This window comes from Quercus robur, chromosome 12, assembly GCF_932294415.1.
Source record: "Quercus robur chromosome 12, dhQueRobu3.1, whole genome shotgun sequence".
NCBI lineage: Eukaryota > Viridiplantae > Streptophyta > Magnoliopsida > Fagales > Fagaceae > Quercus > Quercus robur.
In genome coordinates this window covers 39,130,505-39,149,381 of record NC_065545.1, presented here as the reverse complement: position 1 = coordinate 39,149,381, position 18,877 = coordinate 39,130,505, and the positions used below count along the sequence as shown (strand labels likewise).

At 38.2% G+C, this 18,877-nt stretch overlaps 2 protein-coding genes across 2 annotated transcripts; one reads left to right on the top strand and one right to left on the bottom strand.

The window, feature by feature from the left end:
• Positions 1 to 1,663: 1,663 nt before the first annotated feature.
• Positions 1,664 to 12,281, bottom strand: LOC126710587 (probable ADP-ribosylation factor GTPase-activating protein AGD8). Its single transcript, XM_050411121.1, has 7 exons — positions 12,084 to 12,281; positions 11,820 to 11,938; positions 5,266 to 5,695; positions 4,827 to 5,084; positions 2,805 to 2,927; positions 2,289 to 2,387; positions 1,664 to 2,093 (listed from the first exon to the last, which is right to left on the bottom strand). Exons 1-7 carry the CDS (start codon positions 12,150 to 12,152, stop codon positions 1,986 to 1,988), a joined length of 1,206 nt encoding a protein of 401 aa, XP_050267078.1. The 5' UTR covers positions 12,153 to 12,281; the 3' UTR covers positions 1,664 to 1,985.
• A 4,897-nt stretch (positions 12,282 to 17,178) lies between these two features.
• On the top strand, positions 17,179 to 17,742 carry LOC126708494 (uncharacterized). Its single transcript, XM_050408285.1, has one exon. It carries the CDS (start codon positions 17,179 to 17,181, stop codon positions 17,740 to 17,742), a length of 564 nt encoding a protein of 187 aa, XP_050264242.1.
• The last annotated feature ends 1,135 nt before the right edge of the window (positions 17,743 to 18,877 follow it).

Sequence of the window (18,877 nt, the reverse complement as noted above, 5' to 3'; positions counted from 1 at the left end):
GGAATCGGATTGACTAAACAACAAAGGGAAAAATGCCCTGATATCCCCTAAAATTTAATGCAGTGGCCATTACACCCCTTACACTTTTATTTTAGCCAATTTACTCCTTAAACTTTAATCATGTGCCAAATTAGTACTTCAGTTGGTCTGCTGTTAATAAACTAACGGAATACTCACATGACACGCATGTGAGCATTAAAATCACCCAATTCAATCACTTGAGACCCATAGAGATGAGAGAGAAAACAATTTTGATAGAGAGAAACCTATGAGAGAGACGATCCACATAGTCAAGTGTCAATTTGAATCCAAAGAGAAAGAGACGATCATGGTCCTGTCGACAATCTTATCGTTCAGTTTTGCGAGAGGGAAACATAAATTTGAGATGTGAAGGTTAGATTTGGGTTTAAATATGAGAGGTTAAAGCTCGAGAGTTTCAGATATGGAGGCTAAGGTTTTGGCCAGAGAGAAATTAGAGAAAAGACCTGTAGTGGCAATGGAGGTCTTGAGTCAGCCATGGTGGTTGATCTATGGGTTTAGAGAGAGAAGTTGTAAAAAAGGCCCGTTAGCTTAGGTTTGAAAACCAGAGATGAGATGTAGAGACTGAAAATAATTGTGGCTTCCCATAACTATTTCTTGGGAGCTTGTACTTGTATTTAGTATTTACAATTGTTGTATAGATTACAATTTATTTGAATATAGTCATATATAGATAACAATTGATTACAATTTATTTGATCTGATATAGTATGCTCTTGTGCTTAAGCTTTATCTACAGCGGGAGATAAGGATGAGGTTGTCTTCTTCTTTTTTCCTTTTTTTTCCTTTTTTTTTCACCCCCTCCCAAATGGTCTAGACGTTTGTTTTTTGTTTTTTTTTTTAAATAAGTTGCACGTGCCTGATATTTCTATTAGTCACTTAACATTCTGGCTAAGAGATAGTCCTATTTAGCATATATGCAAAGTTTAAGGAATAAATTGGTTAAAATAAAAGTTTAGGGAGTGTATCGGCTACGTTAAAGTTTAGGGAGGAGTCAGAGCATTTTTTCCAACAACAAATATTAAACAAATAAAGAAACGTCCAAGTTAATTATTACAAAACTTGCATTTTTTGGAAATCTAAAATAATTAAATAAGAGAAGGAAAAAAAGACTAGGAGAGTCCTATAATGTAAACCAAAATATTTCACTTTGTTTTTCTTATACAAAAAGGAACAGTCAACAAATAATTGAATTTCTTCCTCTAAAAAAAAAAAAAAACAGATAATTGAATTTTAAAAAAGTTTATAAGACTACAATGTCGAGATGTGAGTTCTCTGAATCTCTTAACACATTGTATCTTTCATACATCTCAGAATGTTATCCCATATCATTCAGGTTTGAATATAACTTCACAAGACACGGTGGAAATCCACAGGAGTACGAAATTTAGTTAGCTTTTAGAATCTGTTTGAACTTTGAAATTTACATTTATTTTAGAGCTTTAAATGCTAATATATTTTCACCTCTAGCTTATGTAAAGGCTTTACTTTTTTCTAGAATACGACAGTTTAGTACTTGAACAGAATAAATCAACGAAAATAAACTCTTCCAAACAATCACTTAAAAGTTAAGTTCCTTTGCAATTCCTTATCATGCCTCAACCCCCAGAATGAAAAAAATAAATAAAAAAAGGCAATTTTTTAACTGACAGGTAGCTTTCTGAATTTTCCTGATACAGATTAGGAGAGTTCACTGAGGTTCACACACGCATAAGATCTCAAAATAAAAACAACTAAAACACAAAGTAATATTGAAATACCTGTGCTAACAAAATAAGATAACCAGCCTGTCACCCTGTCACGACAAGCCCTAGAGAGAGTTTAAAATCTTATTTCAGTCTTTTAAAAGAATTTTTATAATGAACTCATTTTACATTCACTACATATTTGGCTGGTACTGTAACAAACTCCTCATTCTTTTTGTATTCCAACACAACATAATAATATCACAGGATTCTGTCCTGAAGATCTGTTATTAAAGTGGATGCCAACGAAGAGAGCTTCTTTCCGGTCTCGCCTGCAATGTTTTTTAGGTTGGAAATATCATGTTGTGCCTGGAGAAAGGAAGGTAAACGAAAAAAGCCACTTAGTGTCAACCCAAAAGTAATGCAGCAATCTAAAATAGCAAAAAGGGGGAGTGAGGGGGACATAGAGCCAAGGGGGAAAAAGCTTATATTCCACCGAATCTCTCAATTTCATCAAGAATAATGCAAGTGATATGTAACATGCAGTGAAGTTGCAAGGCCTACCTGGAAAGAAAGCCGGTTTATGATGTCAGCTGTAAGATCAACAGAGGAATTATCCATGTCGTGACCAAAAAGATCCGCACTGGAGATGGAATTTGAACCCTAGAAGTAACAATAAAATGATAAACAAAATCAACAACCATATTCGCTTCAGAATTTGTGTCATAAAGGCAATTTTATTAAGAGAAGGGGGGAAGGGGGGGGGGGGGGATCTAACTAAGTTTTCCAGCTTTTTTATCATTTGGAATTATGGAAATGTCGACAAAGATGATAAAGCAGCTTTTTTTTTTTTTTTTAATCATTATCCAAGTCAAGCTATTAAGCTCTAATTTCCTAGCAAAACCATGAAGAGTTAGTTACATTAACATTAACAAAGAAATTTTAATTTATTTTATATTTTCATCCCCTTGGGCCAACATTACGTCCAGTGATGTGAACATGAACACAGCATATGAAAAGAACTCTCTTAAAATTCAGTAGATAATTTTTCCAGTAATAAGTTGTGGTAAGAGAACATACTGAAAACTTCTGCAAAGAAACATGAGCATCATCAGTAGCTTTGTTATGATCCCCAAAGAATTGGGCTGATGAAATAGATTTTGCATTTGAGAACTTCTTCCTTGCTTCATCGGTTTCCTGAATCTGATAAGTGTGTAAGAGAAAAAAGGAAATTAATAACGAATAGATGAGGAAGGAGAGCATCACTGAGGCAAACCCACAAATTAAAACAGTGAACTGAACTGCAACGTATTGTCATTGGCAGGACATGACACAGGAATGCCAACTATTGATTGTAATATGAAAGCCAAATATGACATCAGAAGTGATAGTTGCAAAACACACATGCTGTAGCCCAAAGACAAAACTAACAGCAGCAAAATATTCTTCTAGGTACAAAAATATGCATGTTCATTTCATCACATAAAGCAAGAAGGCCCTAAAATCATGTGCCTATGTCAACACATGGTCCGAAGTAAATGGCAATGTCTGCTGTTGAAACCAGTCAAACAAAGAACTTGCTTTGGATAATGAAACAATATTATTTCATTTCCAATTTCACAAAGTACAATACTCTGTTAACATGCATTGACATATGTAACAAAAACACAAAATAGAACAATTTGCTTTTAAGATTCTGCTTCTTAATAACAACACAAAAGTTTTCTATCTTCACCTCAAAAATGGCAGGTGCTTTGAAGATTATGAGAGATCTATGCCCAACCTCAAGTTATTTTTCTTTAGAACCATATTGGATTGGTTGTCAGCTTTGCAAAACCAATCATCTTCTTCTTTTATTAATTTACTTGATTTATGTAATTTTTGTATTTGATTTGTTGACTCCTATACACTTCCTGTGTACTAGGCGTCCCTTTTTTGATATCAATAAATGGTTTAAGAATATCAAAAGTTCAAAAAATTTAAACACCAATGAAAAACTAGCCTCTAAGCATGCACATAAAATCAAAACACACCAAAAGAACTCCTCAGAAACTACAAACATGCAGTTTGTCTTTCTAAATGAAGTTGTGATATTGCAGAGAGTATGTTGCATTCAGCGAAAAAGCAAATGAAACCCTAAAAATTCAGTGTTATTCATCATAATAAATTCTTAAAATAGAATTTTACATGAAACATGAGTAACTTAGTGCCAGAATAGAGAATACCATGAACTCTATATGCCTTGATACAAGAGCAAGCTTTATTTAGTCTTTATGCTACAAGTTCCATCATCAGTGATACATCCTATATAACAAACTAACTCACAGCTAACAAGCAACTATGGACTCTATCTCATAGGCACATTGAACTGACAATATAATAAGCATTTGATATTCATCCAACAATATCTGGACATTTTTATCAAATTTCAGACACCCGTTAACAAGCACATGAAAGCTTTCTCCTTTTAGTAAAGATATAATCTTCCTCCAAACCAGTTTAGAGAAAAGTTCCTCAACCCATGCATGGCAATCTTATAACCATCTGTGTGTAGTTTTAATAACCTGACTTATTTAACAATCATGTGATTAAACTACACGTTGATGGTCACCTGACCACCACATACCTGGTTGAAGGAGACTCATCTAAACTGATTTGAGGAAAACTGTCTAATTAGCAATGGAGTATAACTTTAAGGAAAAAAGAAAAATTGTAACGATTTATACGCAAATAAAAATAAAATTAAGCCACGCTAAGAATAGTAGAACTTAAATTGTAATGGCATTTTTGATGAAATGTCGGCAAATATAATATGTGGATGTGTATTAATTTATACTGCTACAGTCTTGCTGTTAATTGTGTAATTTCCATGTTGCCATAACTGTAGTATCTACAACCTTTGGAATGGGCCTGAATCTTTGCATCATAACCCAGAAAAATCTGGACCTAGAAGTCCTTTTTGACTGCTACAGTTTCTAGTTTCTAGAATTCACATCCTATAATCAAGCAGGTGAGCAGTGAGCACTCAATATAGGTCACATTACTAATGATAAAAAAAAGTCACCGATATAGCACGATTATGTTGCAAGTCATTTAGCTTACTTGAACTCTTGAGGAGTTTGAGCCAGCCCTTTTTGGAAAACCACTATCCATTCCAAATTCTGCAAAGAAGCTTGATGATTTTGGCACAGATACATGGCTTATCACATGTGGGCCACTAGAGCTATTCTCAGAAGATTGGACATTTTCTACATATTCAAAGCGAGATGCAAGAGATGGGCCTGCTGTTGGAGTGCTATTTGTGGCAGGAACTGGAATAGTTGGTTCCTCAGGCTTCTGTTCATAGAGATTTTCACTTGGCTACATTTGAAAAATATTATTTTGTTAGAAACTTAGCAGTTTAATTAATATAGGGTAATTGAGTAACAGAATTTAAAACTAGAAATACTTTTAAGGTACTTCTGCTGGCAAACAATTAGTTCACTAAGGTGAAGCAATAAATAATCTCTTTTCATGGTAAACTTTAAAAAAATTAAAATACCTTGGTAGTAAGCTTTCTAGCACCAAGCCCAGTCTTCCCAGTTTTCTTGGCACCAAGAGGCTTCTTGACAGTACCGGTAAGAACTGTATGAGTTGCTTTAGGTGAAGCAGTGGTATCATGCGTTTCTTGCCTTCCTAAGGAGTTTTCTTTTGGAGGTTCACTTGTCTTGACATCAGGGAGTCCATTAGCTGCTTGTGCTGACTGAGAAGAAACAGGTGATGATGGCAAACCCACCTCTTCTGCCATACTTTTAGCAACTTCTTTTGAAAGTATTTGCCGATATAAATCAGCAGCCCTTGATGTATACTTTGCCTCAATTTTGCCCCCATCAGTCCATCCATGCTGCTTAAAGAAGACCTGTGCACGATTGTTTCCCCCAAAGCTCATCATTTTCAGCTGCTCAGGAGTCCATGAGTCTAAATTCGTCGACCTACATGAATATGACAATATTTTATTATGTGATACTAAAATTTTAAACTTTGAAAGAAAAAGATGCCACAATAAAGAATGTGCCAAGTAATGAGCTTCACAACTCTGATATACATTCCATTCAACTCATGGTACACACAGCACCACTTTGCACTAGAAATGGTCTACAAATAGTCATGTAAGATGTAACAAGAACCACCAGGTAATTATTACCCTTGCCTACCTACAACAACAATGATAAAACCATAGTCTCAGAACTTTTGAAATGGCTATGGATATTTAACAAACCAATTAAAGTTAGTCACATGTATTCTTTTTCACCATTCTATCCTATCCAAAATCATACCCTCTACCACCTCCTTAATTGGCGCATTCTTTTTTATTACTACTAATGTTATTTAGGTCTTCCTCTACCCTTTTTTGTTCAATCGACTAGAATCAACCCACTTTTACTCACTGGTATATTAATTGCTCTCCTCTACACATGACCAAACCATCTCAAACACCTCTTCCTCAACACTCATTTATCAACAAGTTGCTTCTTAGCCCAAAATTCAATACCATAGAGCATAAAGGCTTTTTTTTTATATACAAGTACCATAGAGCATAAAGTTTTTATATAATTTTCCTTTTTATTTAAAAAATACTCTACATTCACACAATACCCATGATGCGCTTCTCTACTTAATCAATGTTCGAATAAAATTACTCACATTTTCTTCAATCTCTCCACTCTTATGAATTATTGATCCAAAATATCAAAAGCATCGACTCTTTCATATCTCTTGATGAACAAGTCTTAAAATTTCATCTTTGTTTATACTTTTACTAAACTTTCAGTTTTAGACTTTTAGTCCTACTTAGCCAAAAGCCCTTATATTCTAAAGCGTCTATCTAAACTTTTAATTTGATGTTAACTTCATGTCTAGTTTCATTCACTAAAACCATATCATTTGCAAAAAACATATACCAAGAAAATTTATCTTGAATAGATCTAGTGCGCTCATCCATAACCAATGCAAAGAGATATGAACTTAATCCAATCCTAGATAAAAAATTTATAGTGAAAGGAAACTCACTTGTGATGCTTCCACTTGTTTTCACATTAGTTACAACTGTGTCATGCATATCCTTAATAAGCTTAATACACTTTAGTGAAATTCCTTTCTTTTCTATAACCTACCACATAATCTCTCAAGGTACCCTATCCAACACTTAATATAGGTCAATAAAAACCATATGGAGATCTTCATGGACTTCTCTATATTTTTCCATTCAAGGTCTAAGTAAGAAAATAACTTCCATGGTAAGTCACCCAAGTATAAAACCAAATTGATTATTTGATACTATTCAAGCGTGTCTCAACCCATGTTCAATCACTTTCTCCCAAAGCTTCATAGAGTGACTCATAAGCTTAATCCTCAGTAATATGTCCAGTTTTGAATATCTCCCCTATTCTTGTATATAGGTGTTAAGAGTGCCTCCCCCATGAAAGCACACACAACAATTTTCCTGTCATGCCCGTGTTGGACACGTAAGGCACACAGCGGACAGAGCTGCATGCGTGTCCTTCCCTTTTTTTTAAAAAAATAATCGAGCATGGAAGGGACACAGTCGGGACATGCCTCATGCGAAGAAAAAAAAAAATAAATAAAGAAGAAGAACTAATGAACTGATTTCAGCCAGTTTCAGGTTGTTTCTCCTGTTATAGCTGGCATGCACTTTGGGTTTTTTTCAGATCTGGAACAGTGGAACCAAATGATTTGTAAGGGAAAAAAACAGAGAAGAAGACGAAGAAGAAGAAAGCATAAACTCAAGCCTTGGACCTCTTGGTGGATGAAGCTGTGGCTGCCATTTGTCTCTGGAACTTCCAAAGAGATAAAGTGGAATTTTTATGAGACTTGAAAATGAAAAAGAGTTTTGGAATGTGATATTAAGAGTGAAAGCATGTGGATAGTTGGTGGGAGTGGAGCTTCCTAGAACCTTCATGACTATAAATATCCTAACATATTCATTTATTTACAAAAGAACCCAAATTTGAATTTTTTTTTTTAAAATAGCCAATCTAATCTCCTTTATTATGATTTTCTTCTTAAACCACTATATTTAATAGATATTAATTTATATCACTTGCCTTCTCCTATACTCACTAGGCATTTTCTCTTATTCAAAAGGCTTCTCAACCATCCTACACTCACATCACCCAAGCACTTCCAAAACTTCAGGGGGAATTTCACTCGATCCCACAACCTGTCTTTTTTTTTTTTTCTTTTTTTTTGATAATTCAATATTTGCAACAATGGGAGAGGGGAATTTGAAGTTTTGAACAATGGACATCTCAATTGGAAATACCAGGAGATGCCAATTGAACTACAAGGCTCTAGGACATAGCTTGTCCTCAATGCACCATTTACCTCTACAAACAAAACAATGTTCTCTATCCTCAATAAGGTTACTCAGTTCATTCCAATCTTTTGTATGACTTTCATCAAACAGTCTATCAAAATAACATTTCCATCTTTCTTTAATCCTTCTTACTTTAATAACATTATTTGATCTTCATCTTTGATGTACTTCACACAATTCAAGTCTCTTATTTTCATTTCCCGAGTTTATAAATATTCCTTTCACCATCCTTCATCCCCAACTTGCTATATAATTTGTCCCAACTTGCAATATAATTCATCCTACACCTTAAATCTAGCATCTTAGACAGCCTTTTCAGTTCCTCTTTGTCACTATAATTTTCATAAACAACATTGTCTCTACATCTAGGGAGGCTTCTATAACTATCCCTTTAATCTAAATTCTACTTGAACCATCTCATTCCACCAACAAGTCTCCATAGTTGGTCACCCACATCCATCGGATTCTCTAAGTGCTTTTTTTGCCACTCTTTTAATATAATTAGCCATTACGATCCCCTCCTTGTCAAACAAAAAACAAAGTCTAAGTCAAAGCCACCACTACCACAACAAAAAAGCCTTAGTCTCAAAATTTTAGGGGGTCGGCTATGGATCCTCAACATATTAATTAGGGCCAGCTACAAAAAATAACCATAAAAGCTCAATATTAATTTTTTTTTAAAAAGGAATTGCTTGATATTACTTCACAACCTATATTAAGGAACAAATCCAAGATATTTGAAGAAAAGGAAAAAATGATGTGGACCAAAAACTATGTTTGACAACAAGAAACCAAAATTATAATAATAATAATAATACAGAGAAAGAAAACTTCGAACATATCCCTCAGTTCCTTCTTTGAGTGGACAGCAGCTTGGGGAAAATTCTTGCGCTTGAGAACCTTCTCAATAGGGGGTATTTTATTGTGAGTTGGTATTGTATGTGCTGACATTGTGGGGAGACAATGAACCATTTTTTGATAATGTGGCTTCTGAGTTGTGAAGCTTTGCATTTAGGTCTGTTGGGATTCAATGGATAACCATTTTTTGATAATGTGGCTTTTGAGTTGTGGAGCTTTGTATTTAGGTCTGTTGGGATTCAATGGGTATAACCGAGTAAGTTTCTTGATCTATTATGTTAGTGGTGGAATGGGGGAGCTAAATATTCTTCAAAAATCTAGAACCTTGTTCCTTTTCCAGTAACTCTTAACTGATTGGACCATACGAAAAACTTTCTTTAACCCTAGACTCTAATAACTCATCCTTCAAAACCTTGAAAGCTTTATATTGGATGTCACACATCGGTTGCACCTATAAATCCTCATAATCACAGAATCACCAAAACTGGAAATCATATAGAAACTAGCAGCTTTCCCTATTATCATGATTGCAACAATTCCAACCCATCAAAAGTTTCCAACAGAAATAAATATGGGAAAATAAAAAGGAATAGGTCAAGAAGGGTTCATGGAAAAAGATGATCCTCCAATGCACCAACACCCTGAATTGTGTTGATTCAACAATTTTGATACCCACACAACCCAAAAAGATACTTGAGACACCACCCCAAAATGCTCAATGAATCAGATGCAGCAACATGTTCACCCAGGGCATTATCATAGTAAAAGAGAAAATCAACACTAAACCAACTATTTTTTCTTCCCTCATTATGGAGTTAAAAAGCAGATTGCTGTGAAAGAAATTTTAAACATACAAGTAAACAAGCAGCATTCACCAACAAATGAGAAGGGCTCTGAGGAGTCATCTTGTCTTGCAAGGACATATGTAATATAACCTTATTAGCAATGGGATTAGTTCCAGAATGTTATCAGACAAAACAAGCAAACAAGAATTACTTTATGTTCACGATGATGAACACAAAGTATCAACCAGAAAAACTAAGAGAGTTGTGAAACTCAAAAATGGAGCTATAATGTGTAAATCCCCAATTCCAAGCCCACTCAAACAAGGTAAATATGAATAAGGATTTCAATTTCTCTAAAGACCTCCTGGTGTCTTCAAATGTGCGAGAATTTCATTCCTTCCACACCAGCCGCATAAAACATGACAGCACCTAATTCCACACTACGCCTTTTCTAGTAAGTTTTACAGAGATCTTGTGATCTACACTCCACCTACCAATTAGAATATGGGGATTATTTGTGCTGGCATTTTTGTTACTCCACTATCATACATTGTACATTTCTTATCTTTACAAATAAAGACACCCAGGCAGCATATTGAACATCAGGACAAACATTTGAAGATGACAAATACCCATAGATGTCATTAAAAAGAGGAAAGTCTGGACCTTTCTTATATTCTTTCTTTCAAAATGATTCGTGTGGATTTTTTTTACACTAAAGGAGAGACGGATATACAATAAGGCTTCTTCAACATCCATTTTGAAATATGAAAAAATGAAGGAGGGGCATCAAAAGCCAACCATCAAAAGTAAGACTTATCTCCCAAACACGTAGATAAAGACACTAGTTTGACTCCTAATACATAGTGAACAACTGTAAAAGGACCAATCCAAGAGCTCTAAGAGAAAAAATTTAGAGGGAATAACAAGGCTTTTTAGTAAAAGATGTGATATTGTGTTTGGTTCACAAAAAAATAAGTTCATCGTTCAAGACTTGCAAGATTGAAAATGGCCTTGGAAACATGTTTGCTTGGGTGTGTTCAGAGTTTTTTACTGGAGTTTCCTGCAAACCATGATCTGTCACAAAAGCAGCAATAATAATCAAAATGGTCATCATTTACATTTACAGAAACTTGGGACTTGGACAATTAAAGATGGCTGGTGAATTCTCACAGTTTTATCTCTCATAGTCAAGATTTAAGGCAATCCCCAAAGACCCCCATAGCTACAACCTAAACCTGTGGTAAAAAATATGACAGTCCCAATGCTGGATCTCAAAAATGTTTTCCTTCTCTTTTTTTTTTTTTTTTTTTGGGGGGGGGGGGGGGGGGGGGGGAGACAGAATCTGCATGATCTCAAAACTTAAAAGGTTTAACCCTCTCTCAAACATCCCCTCTATTAAGTTACACTTCCTAGAGGGTTAGTGGCATGGACCTCACACATTCTTGACCCAAATTTCTTATCACAACCTTGAAATCAAATTAATTCCAATGTCCAAGTAACTGAAGCATCCTGATCCGAAAAAACTTTTTAGAGACAACCCAATCGCATTCCACACATTTTTCTAAATCTATAGCATAATTGGAAAAAACTTGGGTACAGATCCTTAGGTGCTATACCTTAGGCTCCCCAATTGAATCCAACCACATAGTTATGTTAACGCAATTAAATTCAACAATGAGCTTCGCTGATCAATGCAACCACGTGATTGAATTTAATAGGGGAACATAATGGGCAGCACCTAAGGAACTATACCTACGTTTTGCCCAACATAAGTAGCCACACTAAATGCATATAACAGATTAAAAGGCACACTATTACCACCATTATATCTTTATTCCTCTCGATTTAACAACAAACTTAGAATCTTTTATCTAACTTTAGCTAATCCACTGCAAAGGAAACAGCTATAACTTCTTATATCACGATTACAAACATAACAGAAAAAAAAAAAAAAAAAAAAAAGGTGTGCTAATTCATAGCTGAATCAGATAAAGAAAACCCCAAATCAGCTTCTTGAAGCCCAAAAACAAACAAATATTCAAAGAACAGAGAAAACCCAGTTGAGATTAAGACCTGACAAAGCTGATGTGAACGCCAAGGCTACGATGCACGGCCGAGCAATCGATACAGAGGAAGATCCCGTAAGTCACAGAAGCCCAAGTTGGGTTCTTGGCATTACAATCGAAGCACATCTGAAAAATTCACAGCAAAATACCCAAACAAACAGACAAAAATACTCAGAACCCATAAACCCATTACGGAATTCCCAGATCTGAATCAGATCCAGACTTTAAAAAAAGAAAAAACCCAAGAAGGAAAAGATTACAAAAGACAGACCTTGTTTTCTGACTTGGCCTTCAGTTTTCTGAAAACAGCATTCTTGTCTGAGAAAGGATCGGACGCCATGGCAGAGAAAATATTCACAGAGATTTTAAACGCGCGCGCGCGAGAGAGAGAGAGAGAGAGACTCAGGGAGTGAACGATAATAAGAATCGAACACTTCCTGAGAGGAAAGGAGGAGAGAAATATGAGTGAAACCGCAAAATGATTTTATTTTATATTTTATTGGCGTGTGAAGAATTTAGGATGAAGTGACGAAAATGACCTTGGGGTAATACACACACAAAAAAAATGGCCTTGGTGGTATCTTTCGGTTTCGGAGTCTGGTGGGTACGGACGGTGAGTCGTTGCTGTCTTTGGATTTGGGGTAAGAGGGAATAGTGCCCACTAATTATTATTTTGATTGTTAAGGGCGTAATAATGGTCCTCGTGGCTGGTGATGGTTTTAAACAACCAACCCGAGTTCTAATAAACATTTCTTCAACCTTAATTCACTTACTTTCTTCCAGCATTACTTCAAGAATATGCTTTTATTGGGCTGATTAATGGGAGAGAGATTTGATATAGCATTACAATTACAATACGAGAAGTGATACATTCACAATGTTTTCATAATAAATTTTAAGTGACAAGTTGTTATGAGTTTTTAATTTAAATTCATCACTGAAATTACTATCTTGTCTACCAGTAACAACCTGACACTTATGATTTGTTGTAAAAGTATTGTAAAAATATTATAAACACAGCATTTCTCTTACAATATACACTGCCATATCTAAACTAAAACAACCGCATTAACTTCTTAATTTGTTGTCAAACAATCATAGTGACAATATGTAAGTATTCCTAGAGAAAACATCATAAATTTCCTTAGAAGTCCCTCAAGGGAGGCTACTAGAGTCAAGGGCGAAGCTATAGCATGGCTGGGGGGCCATGGCCCCCACAAAGTTTTTAAAAATTATTTTATATTATGTATAAGTATTAAAAATTTAAAAATTTAGCTACAAAAATAGAAGTTGCCCCCCCCAAATGTTTGAGTTAGTCCAATAATGCTCTTAAAAACCAATAAAATTTGTCAATTGGTCTAATAGTTATAGAGACAATGTAATTTTTGTTTTCTCTAATTCATTTTTTGTGCATGTTTAATATCAAACTAGACAGCTTTTGTATACTCATTGGAGTTTAAAAGATGATAAGTGTTGATGGTCTTTTTGGAAGCCCAAGTGGAAGGGAAAAGCCCAGCAACACGGACAGAAAGGGGTTGGCAAACGGATAGAAAACCCATTAAGCTCAAGCGGCAGGAATAATGGATCACAGGCCCATGAGTTAAACAAATGGGTCTTGAGGAGGTAAATGGAGTTAAAGGAGCCCGAAAAGAGAGAAAAAGCAAACCATGGGCAGTATATGATGTGAAAAAGTGATAATGGGTCGTAGCAGGCCCAAAGTAATGAAAACAAAGAAAGTAAGGGGTTGATGGCAAACCCATGAACCCCAAGAATGAGGAATAACGTAATTGGGCAGGGGAAGCCCAAAGAATTCAGTAAAAGCTCATGGTGATGCGAAGTTAGGAAAAGGGCCGAGGGAGCTCAAGGAAAGCAAACGAGTCCAGGACGCCCAAAGGAAAACAAATGGGACACAGGAGCCCGCTAGTAATGTAACACAAGAACCAATGGTCTTGCTGGGCCATTAGGGGAAGAATAAACGGCAGGCCCAAAGGGGTCCAGCCAGATTGAAACAAAACAAACTCCGCAACAGGAATGATAGAGTGATATGGCAGGAGATAGTAGCAGGAAGAAGGGTGGGTTAAGGAAAAAGCAAAGCCCACCATCAAGCAAGGCCCAGCCCCAGCCCCAGCCCCAAATAGGGCAACCCATAAAGGAAATGGAAACCAGAAAATGGTCAAGAACGGATGGCAGACTGTGCAGACCAACCACGACAGACGCATGAGCAGCAGGCAGATTTTGGACATACATGGAAGAAAGGCACATGCAAGGCCCAGACTCCACCAGCCTATACCCAGCCAATACAGGACACGGTGAGGTCATGGGTCAGAGATAAGAGGGTATGGTTTGGTGGTGGGGAGGGGGGAAAACCTATTTTGGGGTTCCTGCTATAGCTCTTTTGGGGGAAGTGTCCTGCTGGGATGACACACCACCCAAACGGGCAAAGCTGAGCTGGAACCATTAGGTGCATGCCATGAGGGATAGGGAGAAAGAAGGCACCCATACCGTAGCAGGAAAGGGGGCTACGGCAGACAAACAAACAAAATAACCTTCTTTTGTCTAGCGATGAGGAGTCGGCAGGTACACCCAAACCAAACAAAGGTGGTTAAGGGCTAAAATAGTAAAATCCGGTCACGGTAGGCACTATAAAGAGGCCCTTGCCGTGTACAGGAAAAGGGACACAATAACAACGGTAAGCACTATAGTATTTGAAAACTTGAAAACTAGGAAATAGAAACAAGAATTAAGAAAAGAAAAAAAGATAAGAAAAAAAGGGAATATTAGAAAGGAATGAGAGAAAAAAGATAGAGAGTGAGGACGGCAGGCATGCACCAATAGGTTCATTTCCTCTCTCCCTCTCAAAATCCTGCCCTCTGCCGGAAACGAAAGATGTTCTTGGGTGCCAACCATTCAAGTCCACTTCCCTCAAAGTGATTAATTTCTACGGCAGGATCTCCCTGAGATTATTCACTTTGAGAAGGGGTGTTCTTCCCTTTTTGGTTTCAGTCCTGTGGATTAGACTTGATCTAATTTATTTACTCTCTCAATCAGCTCACATACCACTCACTTGTTCCCTTTCACTTTTCTTATAAAATGATTGCTGTTAAAACAGTGGTTATCTTTCCTTAAACGAGTTTATCTGTTCACCTTAATAAAGATCTCAAAGTATTTGATTTTATTATTATTATCATGTTTGCTTGCCGCAACTCACTTGAAACAGTTCTGCCCGCCGTAAGCGTGTTCCTAGTAGACGAGGCATAGTTTGTGTACAAACCGGACCAAGTTGAGTTCCAATTGGACCGATCTCAACTCCCATACCCAGAACACTCGGGCCCTATACCGCAGGAGGCAGCCTAGCCCACTTTAACCAAAAAGGCCCACTACATTAAATTGGCGACTTCACTGGGGAGTTGAGAAGTAGATAGGGACAGAAGCCCTCGCAAACAAATGCCTCCAAAGTCCAAAACAACGCGAAATATGAGTGTCGTGCCCTCACAAGCAGAGTCTAGGCCAACGACGCCTCACCAACAACAGCAGGCAGAGGGTGACAACGGAGTAGGGGATGGACCTCAACCATAGCCAAGAATCCTTACTGACAATGCCAACATCTTCATTGAAGTTTTGCAGTCCCTACAACACTCACAACAACAAATGATGGAAGAAATCTGTCAGCTAAAAATAGACAAAACAAAGGAAAAGGAAGCCAGCATGACCCAGAACATGCAATAGACAAAGAAGAGACACTAGTAAGAGGTGTCCTACAGAATGCGAAACAACGTTTCATTACTATGGTCGAAGTAACGGCTCTCCTGGAACAAGAGAGAGCCAGAGCACCTAAAGAGAGATTTTATGCACGAAGGCCTCCTTACCCACTAAGGGTACTCAGCAAACCGTACCCCAAAAGGTATGAACCAAGGGCCTTTGCATAATACGATGGCAAGAAAGGAAGTGCAGTTGAGCATGTGAGCAAGTTTATTGATACCCTTGGCCCTTACGCCGTAAACGAAGACTTATGTCTTCGAGAATTTTCCAAATCACTATGTGATCGGGCATACACTTGGTACATCGGCCTAAAACCAGGATCGATCCCAACTTGGGATGACATGGTGGATGTATTTTGCACTAAGTACTTCCACGGAGAAGAAACAGTAACGCTTGCAACCTTGCAAGCAACCAAGCAAAGGAATGGCGAAAATTTGATGGAATACATCAAAAGATTCAGGGATAGAGCACTTGATTGCTATGATCATTGTGAAGAAAGAACATTGGTGGAAATGTGTATGATGAATATGATTAGGGAGTACAGGGCAGTCCTAGAAAACTTAGAAATCTCCCAGTTTGTGCGGTTGTTGCAAAAGGCCAAAAAGATTGCCCAGTCCGTAAAACCAAGTTTGGACAAAAGAAACGCTCCACAAGCTATGGCAGTATCCACTGGCGAGCGGAGAAGGAAGACTGACGGAAGGGAATACGATACTCCACCACCAATACCATGCACTCCGAAAGAATTAGATGTGCTGCTGGACAAGTGGATAGCAGATGAAATTTTCAAGCCTAATCAAGTTTCAAGAGAACCCACAGAAGAGGAGTGGAGGGACCCCGCTTTTACCGCCGGCACAACTACGTGCAACATCCTACCGCAGATTGTTAGGCGCTCCGCAGAGTGGTGCACCACAGGATCAAAGAAGGGACTCTAGAATTATCCCAGCAAGAGGTTCAAAGAAACCCACTCCTGAACCACAAAGGGAAGGGTGTAGCAGCGGTGGTGATTTACGCGGATCCAGGGGAAGACGAAGAAGAAAATCCAGCCCTGCCTGCCGCAACAATTACCACTTTACAGCGAAGCTCCAAATTCAAAAATTTGTTCGACTAGCTGGGGCTCACAGCAAAGGAAAGAAAGATAGTCACGGAGGCTCTGGTGAGCATCACCTCCGGGGTAGGAATAAAATGCTTATCAGCAGAAGTCCCAGATGACAGAGCCCTCTTACAAGAGTCAACCGAGATCACCTTTAGTAATGAGGATATGGAGGTGGGATACCCAGATCACCGAAGGCCCCATCAAATCCCCATCAAGCGAGCCTTGGTAAATACAGGTGCTTCTGTAAATCTCATTCCATTGAGCACTTTACAAGCAGTTGGAATTTCGGAAAGAAAGATTCAGGGATGCCCAATGGAAGTTACGGGTTTTGGCGAAAGGGGTGAGTACACCGTAGGCCACATTTAGTTATGGTTAAAGGTGGGCCCCATAGCTTCTTTAGCATGATTCCACGTGGTAAAAACAAAGGTCTCCTATCATGTGTTTTTAGGAAGGCCATGGTTGCACAAACACCGACTGGTCCCCTCCACCTATCACCAGTGTGTAGAACATAGTGATGTACCATGAAGAAGATAAGACAGTAGTGCTGTCATTCAAACTGGAATTCCCCTGTTCAAACAACACGGCAGAATATGAAGCCTATTTAACTAGGTTGGCCACGGCTCTTGAAATGGCAGTCAAGCACTTGAAGGTGATGGGTGATTCGAACCTGGTAGTCTGCCAGACCAAAGGAATCTTCTCCCTAAAAGAACCTAGCCTAGCCCTATACAGAGTAATGGCCCAGAAGATGGAGGAGAAGTTTTCAACCTTCAAAATAGAGCATGCTCTAAGGAACGAAAACCGCTTCGCAGATGCGTTAGCCGCACTGGGCTTGCAAATAATGTTCGAAGGGGATAACACTAGGGTAGTGGTTAGCAAGAGGAAAGAATCCATTATTGAAGTATTAAAGGAAAGATTCCGAGAGGAACAATGCGAAGGGGATTGGTGGATCCCTATAAGGGAAACCTTGATGAAAGAAGAAGATGCCGCAGAACTAAAAGTGCTGAAAGACTATGCCCTGGTGAGAGGAGAACTGTTCCGCAGGATGCCTAATGGGGTCTTGTCCAGATGTGTGGGGTAGGAGGAAGCCTAGAGAAAATTGAAAGAAGTACATAACAAGACTTGCGGATCCTGCGGGGAGGTCAGCCTTTACTGCAGACTTCAAAGGGCAAGCTTCTATTGGCTAAGCATGGGTAAAGACGCAGACTGAGTCCAAACCCAATGTGGGACCTGCCAGCTCGTAGTAGATAGAGAAGAAAGTTACACTGTGTTCATCAGCAAAGACTGAAGAAGCCCATTCGTACAGTACCTAGTAGAAGGCATCCTGCCACAAAAGCACGGTGAAAGGTACAAGCTTAGAAGGCTAGCAACGTGCTACTTTTTGCATAACTCGATCCTTTTCAAGAAAGGATATAATGGTGACTCCTTAAGATGTTTGGGTCCTGAAGAAGCAAAAGAAATGATAAAAGAAGTGCATTCGGGAGAGTGTGAAGAGCACCAGGGGAAGAAAAAACTTTATAGATGCCTGCTGCAAATGGGCTACTACTGGCCTACCATGAAGAAGGATACGGCAAAATTTGTGAAGAAATGCAACAGTTGCCAAGTGCAAGCTAACTTGATTCACACTCACCCACAGACCTTACATAGCATGGTCACCCCATGGCCCTTCCACACTTGGGGGCTCAATTTGGTAGGACCAGTTAACCCACCATCGTGTGGATACATATGGATACTAGTGGCTACGGAGTACTTCACTAAGTGGGCAGAGACAGTGCCACTCCAAAAAGCCACAGGAGGAGCAGCGGCAAACTTCATCAAGGAAAACATAATTGTGAGGTTTAAAGTGCCCCACAGGATTATCAGCGATAATGGCACACCGTTTGTCAACAGTGATGTAAGGAAAATGCTGGAGTTCTACCAAGTCAAATACCATCGTTCATCACCTTATTACCCTCAAGGAAATGGGCAAGCAGAGGCAACAAACAAGGTTCTCATAAAGATCATCAGTAAAATGAGTTAAGAGTACATAGAAGGATGGGCAACACACCTGCCAGACACCCTTTGGGCTTACAGAAAATCACCAAAATTTGCCACAGGATTTTCACCCTTTTCCTTGGTATACAGAACAGAGGTAGTAAATCCTGCAGAAGTAATGACTCCATCTTTGAGAGTTATGCAGATGCAGGGGAAGGATAAAGAGGGAGAAGCCTTTATGG

What these genes read in the sequence shown, in the direction of transcription:
- LOC126710587 (XM_050411121.1), bottom strand. Translation starts at nt 12,152, where the DNA reads ATGGCGTCCGATCCTTTCTCAGACAAGAATGCTGTTTTCAGAAAACTG. An exon ending in AGGCCAAGTCAGAAAACAAG is followed by an intron (nt 11,939 to 12,083) that starts GTCTGTCTTTTG and finishes TGAATTTTTCAG; the next exon opens with ATGTGCTTCGATTGTAATGC. An exon ending in TAAACCGGCTTTCTTTCCAG is followed by an intron (nt 2,094 to 2,288) that starts GTAGGCCTTGCA and finishes TCCTTTCTCCAG; the next exon opens with GCACAACATGATATTTCCAA.
- LOC126708494 (XM_050408285.1), top strand. Translation starts at nt 17,179, where the DNA reads ATGTACCATGAAGAAGATAAGACAGTAGTGCTGTCATTCAAACTGGAA.